The 15,042-nt window shown below is 50.1% G+C and overlaps 1 protein-coding gene across 1 annotated transcript in view; it reads right to left on the bottom strand.

Moving 5' to 3' along the window:
* Window positions 1-2,110, bottom strand: part of CD38 (CD38 molecule) — a 31,701-nt gene extending 29,591 nt beyond the window's left edge. Inside the window, exon 1 of the mRNA XM_077301523.1 lies at window positions 1,570-2,110. Within this exon, the coding sequence (XP_077157638.1) occupies window positions 1,570-1,811 (242 nt within the window). The 5' untranslated portion in view covers window positions 1,812-2,110. The remainder of the gene's footprint in view (window positions 1-1,569) is intronic.
* Window positions 2,111-15,042: the final 12,932 nt, after the last annotated feature.

Below are 15,042 nucleotides of genomic sequence, written 5' to 3'. Positions count from 1 at the left end.
ACCCCTGGGGAGCTCTTGTTTAACCTCAGGGTTCTCCAGGATCCTGGTTGGGAATCCCTATTCTAGAACAACATGGAATAAAAGCAGAGATGGGAACCTCCCAGTCGCATGATTGAGTGGACAAGGCCTTGGGTGGAGTTATATATTAAGAACAATAAAATCAGAGTCCAGTAGAACCTTTAAGACCAACAAAGATTTATTCAAGGCGTGAGCTTGTGAGTGCAAGCACCCTTCGTCAGACCTTTGCTCACACCTTGAATAAATCCTTGTTGGTCTTAAAGGTGCTACTGGACTCTGATTTTACTGTGCTACTTCAGACCAACACGGCTACCCCATTTGAATATTAAAGAACAGTTAACTTCTCAGCTCTCAGACTAATTTTGAATAAAATTTGAATCACAATTCTTACTGTAGAAGAAAGAAAATCATATGTGAAAGGCTCAGGGGTGACAGCCTGGCTACTCGCTTTTGGGAGACTTAGAAGTTTTGACCCTGGCCCATGCTTGAACCTGGTCCAACTGGTCCAGCTGCACAGTCAGAAAGCAGTCCTTCGCAAAAACAAGCTTTGGTGAGAGCTACCCCCTTTAGTATGCGCAGCTCCCCAAAAGGGTCCTTTTAGGGTTGTTTGGGGAATAACATGCAGATTCACCCGTTGCAAAGTATGACGTGTGTCTCAAGAGGGATTGTGACCACGGACAGGGAGATGGTAGCGTGTGACTTTTGGCCTGGGACCGTGTCATGCAGCCCACCCTCCAAAGCAGCCAATTTTGCCAGGGGGTGCTACTAGACGGTATGTTTCATTGGGGTTTTTAGTGTGACCTGCCACGAGCTAGCTTGCTGGGAACGGCAGGATATAAAATGAAACATAAATAAATAAATAAACAAACAAACAAACAAATAAATAGGTCATCCAGGAATCAACTGTAATTGCGAGAAATTTGCAGGTGCCACCTGGTGAATTGCAAGCCCCCGCCCCCCGGGATCTCATAACCATAGGAACACTGGTCCAGTGCACTGGCATAAACCTGCATCATTAAGAAGCCCTTTGGTCCCCTAAACATCTTTGCCTTCTCTCGTTTCACATGCTGGCTGATCTAGCATCCCACCTACCCTTCCAATACACCACAACTTAAAGGTTTCATTTTCTTTCCAAAAGCCACGGTCAGTTCTGTACTGGGGCACATTGGGCTCCGAAACCACAGGCTGCAAGCCGCCGCTCTAACTGATACACAGCAAGGCAAAATTCAACAGATGAAGCTTTGCCTGTCCCAGCATGCTAGGCAAAGTAAAATGTCCTAAAATCGGTGGTAGTGGTGGTGGGGAGAGTGTTAATCCACTTACTGTAGGAAGGCATATTCCAGCAAGACTAGCAGAAGTGTGGGGGGAAGTTTTTAAATAAGTGTACAGAAACAGTCAGCTCCAAATCCTACACAACGTATTTCATTCTGCAATTGTTTCAACGCCGTTCTCTCGTGGGTGGTCCTAGCCAGCCGCTAGCCCAGCGCTCTGAAAAGGGTTCCGGCCCTGCCTGCCGTCTTTATTCGCCCCAAGAATGTTCCGGCAACTCACCTGAGCTCGGGGTTCACTGCCGTGATGTAGTTGTAGCATCTGCCCAGGACGATTTCTTGCAGGTGTGCGGTGGTTCCCTTGCCTTTCCACAGTGCCGGTTCTGTGCCAGGGGTCCCTTTCCTCCCGGAATTCCACACGGCCAGGACCACCACCACCACCACCGCCAGGATCACCAGCACCGTCACTCCTGCCACGATCAGCCTGAGACGCCGGGTCCGGGGAGAGCTGTTCTGGCAGGGCATCCTGAAGGGTGTTTCTGAGGAGCAGAGGCCGTCGCTGGCAGACGAGTGGCTTTGTGAGTCCACCCTGTGCCACCTCCTCCCTCTCCCTTTCGATTTCTCTTCCAAGCTCGCTAGCTGCACAGAGGCCAAGAGGTGACTTCCAGCAGGCCAAGTGACTCTTTGCAGACAGGCGGCCTCTGAATCCAGACCCCACAAAACTCCTCCAGGCCTTCGGAGGGTTAGATTATCCGGTGATTTGCGCAAGACTTGACAGGGGGCTGGAGGAGTGCCCTGAGGGGGCTCTTCTCTACGCAGACCCCCTCCCCACCAGCCCCGCTTGCTCCTCAGGGGGGGGGGCTATTCACACCTCAGCTTCTTGAGCAATGCAGAGAGAGACCATGTTGCAATTCAAACTGGAAAGGAAGACGATTTGAACCACCGAGTGGGAATGCCGCCTGACCTGTGTGCCGTTGCCCTCTTTGCTTTCCCGGATTTTGTCTTTTGGAAAGCCAGTCCACAAAGCTTTGACACTTTTTCTTTTTTGCCCTTCAGGACAAATGGGCTGGTTAAAGGAGCATGGAGAATCACAGTGCTGACAGTCACCCATTCTAGAATCTTTGTCTCCCAGCTAGATAATAAGAGAACTTGCCTTGCTGTCTGCCAGGAGAATTCACTCCTGATAAAGAGGATGAGAAGAAGAGTTGGTTCTTATATGCTGCTTTTCATTGCCTGAAGTATTCTCAAAGTGGCTTACAATCACCTTCCCTTTCCTCTCCCCACAACAGACACCCTGAAAGAGCCCTGATATTACTGAAGAAGCAGCTTTGGTTCTTGTATGTTGCTTTTCTCTACCCGAAGGAGTCTCAAAGCGGCTTATAGTCGCCTTCCCTTTCCTCTCCCCACAACAGACACCCTGTGAGGTGGGTGAGGCTGACTGAGCCCTGATGTTACTGAAGAAGAAGAAGAGTTGGTTCTTAGATGCCGCTTTTCTCTACCCGAAGGAGTCTCAAAGTGGCTTACAGTCGCCTTCCTTTCCCTTTCCCCACAACAGACACCCTGTGGGGTGGGTGAGGCTGAGAGAGCCCTGATATCACTTCCCGGTCAGATCAGTTTTATCAGTGCCGTGGCGAGCCGAAGGTCACCCAGCTGGCTGCATGTGGGAGAGTGCAGAATCAAACCGGGCATGCCAGATTAGAAGTCCACACCCTTAACCACTACACCAAAATGGAAGAGACAGTTGGAATGTATGAAGTAGGTTGGAAGAGATAACTGCACAATTGTCAATCAACTAGCCATGGGCTTAACGTTGGAATGTGCAAGATCACTTCTCCTTTCCTTTGGCTTTAAGGCTTAAAAGCCATTATATCTTATCATGGGGCTGTGGGGGGTGGGAATCTGACAGATAACAGGAAAATCCTGTAGGGGTAGTAAAAAGGACAGCTAGCTGGATTAGCAAAATTAGGGACTTCCTCTCTTTTTGAATTGTCTCTGTTTAAATTTTCTCTGGCAGGCTTTTTCCTGGTTCTTAAGAGAAGAACTGTTTGTCCTCTCCTTCTCTCCAGCTAGCATGGACAGCTTCTTTCCCGTAAAGTATTTTCTTCTCCTCAGTAAATCTATGCTGATCTTAAGCAGAGTGTGTTTACCTTTCCCCCCCCCCTCATATTTAGATTGCCACTCCTTAGAGCAGTGGTTCTTAAGCTGAGGGCCAGGACCTCTTTGGGGGTCAAACAACCCTCTCACAGGGGTCGCAGCAAGGCAAGCAGCTTGGCCGGGGGTGGGGGGTGCCATCCACACAACAGCCATGTGGGGTAGATTGAGATAGAGCATTCGTCTGTCTGGAGCAGCGGAAAACAGCGAGATCGGCATGGTGGGACAAGAGGCAAAACTGAACTGAGAAATTACAAGGGCCACAATAGCTCTGCTGTTAAGCCAAGTCGCCAGCCCAAGAAGGAGCAACCACAGAGCGCTGGCTCCCCCGTCACCAGCAGGAAGAAGATTCTGCTCTGCCAAAGGAAGACTTCGATCCTTAGACTCTGAGAACCAGGCTGGCGGAGCCCTTTGTACCCGCAGCAGAGGGTGAGAGCAACTCTAGTGCCACTGTGATAGCAGGTGGGCACACGTGAAACGGCCGTGCATGGAATCAGCCAGACAACAGACAGAGTGTCAGTCAGTCAGACACAAAAGCTGGAACAGAATAAGACTAGGAGCAATGCCCATTGTGTGTGTGTGTGTGGGGGGGGGCAAATGCAACGGGCTCAAGAGAATGACGGCAGTGGAGCAAGTCCAGCGCCCCTCCCACTAATGAGCCATGTGGTTTAACTGAGTGCCAGTGGGTACAAGGCTCACACCGGGAGACGCCTGGTCTGGAAAGGGGACCAGCTCCTGGCATTCTTGGAGGAAACTTCAACCCTTGATCCATACCAGTTGGGCTTCCATCCTGGCCACGGGGGGGGAGACCGCATTGACTTCCTTGATGGATGACCTCTGGCACCAGCTTGATCAGGCCAGTTTGGCTATCCCCGCACTTTTAGATCTGTTGGCTGCGTTTGATGTGGTCGGCCACAAGCTTTATTTTTAAAATCTCGGCATTACGCATACCTGCATTTGTAGTGCAATCCAGTAGCGTTTCAATCGTTTCCCACAGGTTTCAGGTCTCGCAAAAATCACTAGAAAGGAAGCGATTTTTTCTGTGCTTGTTCCCGACCCTGGCCGTCAATCAAACGAACAGCCAATGGGCGGTTGTTATCATGCTCCCGAAAAGCCCCTTTCCCTTTAAGAACAGGTTTAAAAAAAAAGAAAAATACATGTTGCAATGAATATGCCTTGATTCCTCCTAATGTAGAGACACATCTAGCTGGCGTGTGAGTTAAAGTGAGTGTGAGTGAAAAGAAAATCCCTCCCCCTGCATGGGCACGATTTTCAGCCGAAAATAAAGGGAACTTGCAAACGGGGCTGTGTTGTGCTTGGGGACTTAGGGGAGCTTTAAAGCACTTCTGTGGAGGGACTGTAGCAGGAGAAGCCTCGCTGGGTGAATGAAGGCTCGGCAGTTCATTGCTTTCTGCTCGGTCCGAGAAAAAAAAAATGGCGATCGCTTTGCCGGAAGTTCGGAAGAGAGAGCCAGGGGGAGGGATTTTGTTGGAACCACAACAATGGGAATGCACAGGTCTTTTTCGCAAGTGTTGCAGATTGTTTGCAAGAGTGTAACACTTTTCGGAGGGTGAATCCACTTTTCCCGATTTCCCTTTAAGAGCTACAACAAATCGCTTTTTGCGGGACTGTTTCAAGAGTATGGCAGATAGTGTGCGACGTTTTGCGGAACTGCAAATTAGTAGCGTTACGATTTGCAAGCCTTCTGCTACATGAAAGTCGTACAGAATGGCCCTCAGATTGCCCTTAAATAGGCAATCTTAAGATTTTGGAGAAAGCAGAACAATGGCCAATGACCAATTGACTTTGCAAGCGGCATTATAAGATGACTAGTAATAAAGCCCATTATATAACAAATACAATGGGCGCTAGCAGGCGGGGGCAGAGCGAGGGACTGGCGAGGGTAGGGTGAGTAAAGGTGGCTTACCAGTTAGAGGCCTTTTGCGAGGGCGGGCGGCTCCTTGGTGGCGTGTTCTCTCCAGCGGCCATTTTTGTTTTCGTCCGTGTCTTCGTGGAGGCTGGCGGGGGCCCGCAAGGCCGGCGACCTGGCAGCGGTGCTCTGCGCTGCCTCTACTTCTTCTGGCAGGGCATCGGGGCACGGCCGCGCGGACCACAGCCGCGCATCGGGCCGCGGCCGCGCGATTGCGCAGCCCGACCCTGATTCCCTCTCCCGGTGTCTTCATTGAGGCTGGCGGGGGGGCTCCCTTGGCGGCAGCCTGACGCGTCGGAGGCGCTTTGCGCCTCCTGACGTGTCAGGTCGCCGGCCAAGGAGCAACTGCGAGCCGCGCTGCGTGCGGCTCGCAGTTGCTTGGGCGGGGAATTGGAGGGACCAATCGGTAGGCGCGTCGCGCCTGCCGATTGGTCCCTCCGATAGTCTGTCCGGAGGAAGAGGCCAATCGGCACCCTTCCTCATCCCGGACACCACCCGCCATCCGAGGGCTTACTGTTTAGAGCGCCGCGGGCTTGTGTTAAGATGTTGCAGATTGATGCTGCCTGGACAGGCTCCTATAGCAGGCTTGCTTTCGGTTTCAGACCAGGCCAACAGCCTTGCTAGGTGGACGTTATTCCCAAACACCAGGGGCTTCACATCTTTGCATTTGCAGAGCTTTGATTCCAGAGGACTGACTGCTCTGTATTTTATCCTGGCTGCTCTAGGCAAACCAAATTTGTCACAGTGTTTTTAATGGGCTGAAACTCTTCTTCAGACTCTGAGAAACTGCTCTTTCTTCTCTCAGCTGCATGGCCATGGCTGCCTCCATGCCGCCTCGATTGTTGTGCGCATGTGTGCACACATGCATTTCCAGTGCTCCACTTGCTCCTTCTGCAGCTATCCAGCCTGCCTGGAGGGTCGCGCCTGCTGAGGAACGCTTTGCTCAGCTCTCTCAGAACTGGAAAGAAAGCAACCCCCTTCCCCCGCGGGTCCAACGTCGCCCCATCTCGCCCGACTCCATCCGGCAAGCCCCACGTGATCTGCAACAGGGCTGCCACGGAAACCCCCCCCCCACCACACACACACACACACACACTGAAAGGAGAGAAGCGGAGAGCCAAGAGAGCAAGATGCGCGCCCAAGCCCAGCCCAAAGCGGGACAGCGAGCAATCTGGATGCGGTGGTGGCGGCGGCAGCAGCAGCAGCCCCCTCCCCCGGGCAGGGCCCTCGCCCCCCTCCAGTCACCTCCTGCGGGAGGTCGCCCATGGCCACAGCTGGGGGGCCCGGCAGAAGCACCTCCGCAGCGCTAGCTGGCAGCTCCTCCGACTTGGTCTCCGCTGGGCTTTGGCGCCAAAGTTGGGGTCGTGGCGAAGAAAAGGCTGAGAAGCACTGCAATGGATGAATAAACTATTGCTTTTTATGCACGCACACGAAAGCACATCCCTTGAATAAGCACATCCCTTGTTTGTCTTAAAGGTGCCCCCAGACTCAAACTTTGTCTGGCTGCTTCAGACTAACATGTCTATTCCCCTGAATCTTTCTCCTCACCAAATTAGGCCACGTTTCTCATATGGCCCCATCTAGTGGATGTCAATTGCCATTTATTCATACCAAACACTGACAAACTTTCACGGGAATGATTTCTGTGAGACCCACCCCCTACCCACAACACAATTGCATCGCTGATGAGGTCAGTCTGTTATTACTAGCAATTCAAATTAGTTTCCTCCCAACCTGTTGCAAAGTTCCCCATGTTTTCCGTCTCCTTCTGTTCCGAGAACTTATTTGCGGTGACCTTTCCATTCAAACTGCACCACCGGCTGGCAGCTGTCCATGTGTGGCCTCTCCGAGTGCCTTTTTATAGTCTTACTCTTCTGTGAATGAATTGGTAACCCTGGTGTGAGGCCTGAGTCATTTCATGGCAGCCCTGCCAGTCTGTCTTCTGCTACTGACCTTTTTAACAGACTTTTGCCTCAAAGCAGGGGTAGTCAACCTGTGGTCCACCAGATGTTCATGGACTACAATTCCCATGATCCCCTGCCAGCAATGCTCATGGGAATTGTAGTCCATGAACATCTGGAGGACCACAGGTTGACTACCCCTGCCTTAAAGGTAAGAATCTCTCCCTGGGAAAGAGAAAGGAGAGTAAGAAACTGTTCTCTGAAGCAGTGGTCCCCAACCTTTTTATCTCCGAGGACTGGTCAATGCTTGACAATTTTACTGAGGCCCAGGGCGGGGTAGTCTTTTGCCAAGGGACGTCACCGCCGCCTGAGCCCCTGCTCCACTTGCTCTCCTGCCAGCGCCCCTGACTTTCCGCCGCCCACTGGGGGGCGCTACCAGCAGCAGCTGCACAGTGCCATGCCAAGGGGGAGCCCCAGCCATGGCGGCCGCTGGAAAGCACCAAAAGTGAGCCGGCAGCAGAGTGGCAGGGCAGCCTCCGAGGCAGCAGCCAAGGAGGAGAACGAGGAGGAGCCGCGACCTGGTACCAACTGATCCACAGACCGGTCCCGGTCCCCGGACCAGGGGTTGGGGACCACTGCTCTGAAGGGAAAGAACCCCAAGCTCTCTCTTTGGAGGCACGAAAAGTGGGGTCAAAGGAGATGGAAAAGTGCAGCAGAAGAAGTTCAAGGGATTTTCTTGCCCCAAGCTAGGGACAACCTGCACTGCCATCTATCTGGTGGTGGTGTTAAATCCAGGAGGAATATGGCTTCCTCCATCCCATGGGGTTGATGGCCAGGAGAGAGCAGCCAGAGGAGATAGTAAATTCTTCCATTGAAAATCTAAGATATGAAGTATTTTACAGTGTTGGCCAGCTTTTGGGCTGAGAACAACCAAAATGAGGCATGTGATAGAACAGCAAGAAACAGAAATTCATTATTCCATCCCACGCTGCAGTCAGTCCCAGACTGGAGGACGCTTCTCAGCTACAGACATGAACCTAAGACTGCGCACTGTTGTATACTTGTGAGCAAGTCCTGTTGACCCAACAGCAGGTTCAACCCTCACCACCTCAAGTTTTAAAAAAGGATCTCAGATAGATACAATTTCCAGCTCTAGACTGAGAAATCCCTAGAGATTTTGGGAGGTTTGGAGGGAACTCAGAAGGGGTGTGATGCCCTATGAGCCCCTGCCAGCATATACTGGCAGGGGCTCATGGGAATTGTAGTCCATGGACATCTGGAAGACCACAGGTTGACTACCCCTGCCCTAGGGGTCCACCTTGCAATGCAGCTCTTTTCTTCCAGGAAAATTTATTGGACTTCAGAGGCAGGAGTTCTTTCAGGAGACTCCAATGTCCCACTTGGTAGAGAATGCGATGTTAATGTTTGCCAACCCCTCAAATTTAATTGACGCTCTGCATGCCTACTTTATCCTAGTCACCTAATGCAAGAAATGAACAGTGAATTAATAAGAGTTGGATATGATAAGTCTATGATCTTCTATCCCTTTAATGCTCTTGATGATTACCACAGTCACTCAAATGCATAGCATGTTGTACATTGCCCCAGAGAGAGAGAGAGAAAGAGAGAGAGAGAGAGAGAGACTTCTGAATCACTGTAATGATAACTATGCAGGCCACTGAAGCTGGTTTTGCAAGAGAAACTGACCTCTTTGATACGGCTGTCCAGAGCATAATTCTGCAGGCAGCTCCCTAAAGATGCGTCCCAAGCGGAGCTACGCAGGCAGTTGCCTTTCTCAAAATCCACATTGGCTGCAAATCCCTCCCTAATCTGTGAACTGAAAACCAGTTTGAAGGTGTAGAAGCATTACAGGTTTAAAGGCGTCTGCTCATTTTAAAAAATCCATTTAAATTAGCAAGGCGGAAATGTTAGTTTTTAGACTTAGCCCCAATAGGGCTATATTCAATAGGGAGGGAAAATTTCCCAAATGAGCAACACCTGCCTGCAAACCAAAGTGAAGTGTTTTCTTTCATTTTCAAACCAGCTCCCTGGGAACCTGATACCTGCAGCTCTCATTCTCTCTTATCTATGCTGGTGGCTGATGTGAACCAGACTTCATGTCCCCGATCCACTCAACTATCCAGAGATGGTAATTCATCAGGCCTTTCTAGAACAGGGGTAGTCAAACTGTGGCCCTCCAGATGTCCATGGACTACAATTCCCAGGAGCCCCTGCCAGCATTTGCTCACAGCAAAACTTCTATGGAAAGAAAGCTTTAATGGAAGTTAGATCTAGTCACTATAACGTTAGAAGTCAAATCTGTCCAACACAAGAACAACAAGCACTTATCAATATACTAGTAATAAAGCCCACTTATAAAAATGGGCATGTGGAGGGGAGCGGAGGAGGCTGCGTGGGCGAGCGCAGCGTTCTCAGCGGTGGTGTCGGGAGAGCAGGGGCGGAGAGGGCCAGCAGTGGCACGGGGGCAAGGGCCTCGTCGGGTGAATGGGGGAGTGGGTGCCCCAGACCCTTCCCGGGGCACGTGGCAGGCTTGGCGGAGGCCCCCCCAGCAGGTGAGGCTGGCCATGTGGAGTCCCATGGCTGCAGCGCGGGCTACCTGCGTCCTCGGGGGCAAGGGAGCAGATGTCGTCGGTGGGCTGGTGGCGGGGGTGAAGCGTGTGTTCCAGCCGCTGTGAGGAGTAGAGGCAGGCTCAGCAGAGAGTGGGGTCGGCCGGTGGCCTGGCAGTGCGGCCAGGCGGCGTCTCTGCCGGGTGGCGGCGCTGCCGCTGGGCGGCAGCTCCTCCGGAGGACGGTGGTGGCTGCGGACTCTTAATGTTGGCAGCGATGGGAGTCGGGGCTGCCGGGGGCTCACTCTTTGAGTGAGGTTCTCTAACCTAACTTTCTGAAAATCCAGACTGCAGTCCTTCAATTTATCCATCAGAACATCATGGGGAACCTTATCAAAAGCTTTACTAAAATCCAAGTAAACGACATCAACCGAATTTCCACAATCCAGCAAACCTGTTACTTGGTCAAAAAAGGAAACCAGGTTGGTCTGACAGGACCTGTTGGAGACAAATCCATGCTGACTTCCTTGGATCACCAAATTGTCCTCCAGATGTTTGCAGATCGCTCCCTTTAATATCTGCTCCATTATCTTCCCCACAACAGAGGTCAGACTCACTGGTCTGTAGTTTCCTGGGTCATCCTTCCTCCCTTTTTTGAAGATCAGAATAACATTTGCTCTCTTCCAGTCCTCCGGGACATCTCCAGTCCTTAAAGAGGTCCCGAAGATGATGGACAAGGGTTCTGCAAGTTATCCGGAAAGTTCTTTGAGCACTCTCGGGTGCATTTCATCCAGCCCAGGGGATTTGAACTCATCCAGTGCAGCTAAATGCCTCTCGACAACCTCTCTATCCATGTCAACCTGCCACGCAGACACTATCCCTTGGCTACTGCCATCTCTAGATGTGCCTAAACCCTTTGACCTGTGGGGAAAAAACAGATGTAAAATAGGCACTGAGCCTTTCTGCTTCCTCTGTATCTTCCGTTAGAGTTTGTCCATCCGCACCCAACAGTGGGCCTATTGCCTCCTTTACTTTACGTTTTTCCTCACATAACTGAAAAATCTTTTCTTGTTACAATGGGCTTCCCTGGCCAATCTTAGCTCACTCTCAGCTTTGGCCTTTCTGATGATTGATCTACAGTGCCTAGTAACCTGTAGGTACTCTTCTTTAGAGCTCTGTCCTTCCCTCCATTTCCTGAACATTTTCCTTTTCTTTCTTAGTTCCTCTTGAAGTTCTCTGTTCATCCAAATAGGCTTCTTAGAGCTCCTGCAGTGTTTTCGTCTTTCTGGGATAGTCATTGATTGAGCATGCAATAGCTCTTGTTTGAGTAGTGCCCACCCTTCACATGCTCCCTTCCCTTCCAGCATTCTCGTCCATGGTATGACACTCATCATGTCTCTGAGTTTATTAAAGTTTGCCCTACGAAAATCCAACATCCGCGTCTGGCTACAAGCTTCCTTGGTTCCCCATCTCAAAAGGAATTCTATGAGGACATGGTCACTTCCCCCTAGGGTCCCCACCTCCTTCACCTCATCCACCAACTCTTGCCTGTTGGTCAGTATCAAGTCCAGTATGGCTGAACATCTTGTGGGTTCATCTACCATTTGATAAATTGTCAAAGGGGTCTACAAGTGCAAAAAGGTTGAAGACCTCAGTCCTAGATGGTCCAAGCCTATAACCCTCTACATGTGCCCCATTGTGTCAGAATCCCCCAGGTTCTTCTGCCAGGATCAATTGTTGCCTTCCCTGTGATGCTTACAAGCTACATGTTTCTGGCACCTCACGGTTATTCTATTACAGCCACTAGTTTCGCACCTCCCCCTTTTTTCTCCCCTCTGTCTCCTGCCCCCTCCATCTAGCCTTTTGGTTTCACTTTGTAGTTAGATAGCTGCTGTCTTTCATCTTCCTTTGAAATGCATTCCCAAGAGGAGGGGGAAACTGTGCTGTACTGTTTAATACAGGGGTAGTCAAACTGCGGCCCTCCAGATGTCCATGGACTACAATTCCCAGGAGCCCCCTGCCAGCGAATGCTGGCAGGGGGCTCCTGGGAATTGTAGTCCATGGACATCTGGAGGGCCGCAGTTTGACTACCCCTGGTTTAATATATCTGACTCAAGCCTATAACCCTCGGTTCAATCTATGTATTTGAATGGATGTCTTCTTTCCTGATTAAAGAACCTTTCTTATACAGAAATTTGGCTTATTGGGAAATCTAGCACTGACACATTGTTGACCATCCAGAGGAAATAGTTGATCACTGTGTGAATTAGAACGCTGAACTAGATGGGCCACTGGTCTGATCCAGAAGGCCCCTTAGGTTCTTTAAATTACATTTTCAGATCATTAAAATCAAAATACACATCATTAAACGTCAACTGAAACAAAAAGCACTTCATCTGATGGCAGAAAATGGCAATAGAGGAAACTGATAAATCTTGCTGGGGAAAGAGTTCCAGAGCTTTGGTTTTTTGCTGGCATAGTTGTGTGCTACCAGCGGACTTCTGCAAATAACTGTTCAGGACACAGGGGGTTGCCAGTTCCAGCTTGGGAAATTCCTGGAGATTTAGGGTGAAGCCTGGGGAGTGGGGGGGGGGCTTCATGGGGCTATACTGCCATAGATCTCTCTCTCCAAAACAGCTGATCTCTATAGTCTCAAAGATTAGTGCTAATTTTTTGAGATCTCCATGTCCCACATCTGGTGGTCAGCAGCCAGAGTTGTTTGAAGGAAGCTGCTGAGAAAATTTTGCTGTCAGCAGCATTGTATGCTGCATTTTCATTTTGTTTATTTACATTTTTGTTTATATCCCCCCTATTTTCGGTCTAAAAGCAGCAAACCTGCAGAGTCACAAAATGTTATTTTTTACATAGCTGTTTTTGTATCCTGTGATTTTCAAGTCGGGGTGATGGTGGTGAATGGATCACGTTTGAAAGCTCCCTTGGGCTGATATGGAGAGGTAGCATTAAAATACAGCAATAATACAGGAGAAAGCAGGCCAGAGGCAAAGTAGAAAGAGAGATTTGTTTCACTTACTGTAAATTTTCCTTCTTGGTGTCCCAAAGGTCTCCTCCTCTAGGTGGCAGGGTTGAGAGCTTTCTTGCAATCCCTGTTGGAGCGGTCCATCCCAGGAAAAGCCAAATTCTCCCTTAGGCCTGTCCCTTAGGGAAAAAACCCTCACTCTCCCTTGAGGCTTGAGACTAGTCTCACTGTATCTCCAGTTAATCTCTCCATGCTGCAAGCATGTCTCACATCCTCTGTTTACAGCTAAACAGAACCAGGGCTGGCTGGAATCCCAGAATCCCCAAAGGTGGGAAACATTTAGACTGTCCCACCTTCAGACCACCAAGAAAGAAGATTCATGGTAAGTGAAACAAATCTTCCATTCTCCAGTGGTCCTCTGGCGGGGCAGTCTTACAACTGGGACATACAAAAGCAGTGCATCCAGGTGGGCACATAGTCCTGGACAGCCCCCTGCAGAACCCTTCTTCCAAAGGCTGTCTCAGCAGAAGCCAGCTTCTCCCTCCTATAATGCTGTCTGAAGTGCATTTTCTGCCATGTATTAGGTAGTTAGTGGGGACTGTAGATGAAGGAATGCTTGTCAAGGTAGATTACTTTTATTGCTAGTTCTGCTTTCACATACGTGTTCTGGGGAAGACAGGCTGGTGTCCTTGATAAGAACCGGTTGATTTCACACTGTTCCTTTTGCTTTGATGTTCAACAGGAGGGATTAAGGAGTTTAGGGTTAAAAGCTGAGGTTTGATTATTGCAGGCCAGCAACGTATTGATTTGGCTTATTTGCATGCTTTTCGATAAATTGATCTTTTGTCTCAAGCCAAGGATTTGCTATTTGGGCAGCCTGCAGAAACCTCACCATAGCCTTGTGAAGGAGCAGATGGACCTCCATGGGGCAGCCTTGCAAATAACCTCCAGAGAGGGAAAAGCTCTGGAAGCAGGAGAAGTCACTGCCCCCCTCAATTAATGAGGTGTCACCCCTTGGGACAATTCCTCAGCCCTTGCCTTGTAGGCTGCAATAATGCAGCCCCTGATCCATCGGCTAATACGTTACATGGATACCTTTATCCCCAAAGACGATTTCCTAAAGGCCACAAACAGAGCCTCTGAGTTCCTGGCCTTAATCCTGTCCAAATAAAAGCTCAAGGCACGGTGCAAATCCAGGCTGTGCCACTCTCATGCCTGGGAATCCTTGGTATCTGAGTAAAAGGACGGGAAAATGACACACTGTGAGGTAGGTGGGGCTGAGAGAGCTGTGAGAGAACTGAGCCTGGCCTAGGTCACCCAGCTGATTGAATGTGGAACAGTGGGAAATCAAACCCAGTTCTCCAGGTTAGAGTCCATTGCTCTTCACCGCTACACCACACTTGCTCTTTAAGACCCACAAAGTTTTATTCAAGGCATAAGCTTAAAGGTGCTACTAGATTCAAAGTTTGTTCTGCACCTTAGGTGAAACATTTAAAGATTAAAAACTCCAAATCAGAAACACCCCAGCCCCTGAAACTCAGGGAATGAACAGCTGGTAACAGAATTCCTATCAATCGGGTGATCTACCACATGTCATCTTTTTAGAGGATGTGTTCTCGCTTTTGGGAGGAGGGGGGGCTGTTTTTAAAACATTAATGCAAATGTCCTTCTTGGGGAGTGGGAAGGTTAGGAATATTCCTGGTGAGCAGCAATGACCACAGCTTCAGTCACAGGGAGATTTCCAAGGAGAGTAGTCATAGAGACCACTTGTCAGGAACAACGTTCTCTTCTTTTGCTTTCCAAACGCCCATCGAGCCATTGGGCAGCCCTGTTTCCTTGTTCGGAAGTGCGCCACTTATGCAGCACCTCTCCTTACCATCTTACAGTGTGGTGTAGTGGTTAAGAGCAGCGGCTTCTAGTCTGGAGAGCCGGATTTGATTCCCTGCACCTCCACAGGCAGCTAGCTCAGTGATCTTGGGCTAGTCACTGCTCTGTTAGAGCTGTTCTTGCAGACCAGTTCTCTCAGGGCTCTCTCAGCCACACCTATCTCCCAGGGTGTCTGTGGTACAGAGAGGAAGGGAAGGAGATCGTAAGTCGCTCTGAGACTCCTTCGGGCAGTGAAAAGCGAGGTATAAACGACTCCTTCACACTGTAGCTCTCTAGACGTCCCTGGACTACAATTCCCATGAGCCCCTTGTGCTTAGCCAAGCCTGGGCCTTCGCCGGAGTCG

This window comes from Paroedura picta, chromosome 10 (assembly GCF_049243985.1).
Source record: "Paroedura picta isolate Pp20150507F chromosome 10, Ppicta_v3.0, whole genome shotgun sequence".
In the NCBI taxonomy this organism is placed as follows: domain Eukaryota; kingdom Metazoa; phylum Chordata; class Lepidosauria; order Squamata; family Gekkonidae; genus Paroedura; species Paroedura picta.
This window is presented reverse-complemented; position numbering and strand designations above follow the sequence as displayed.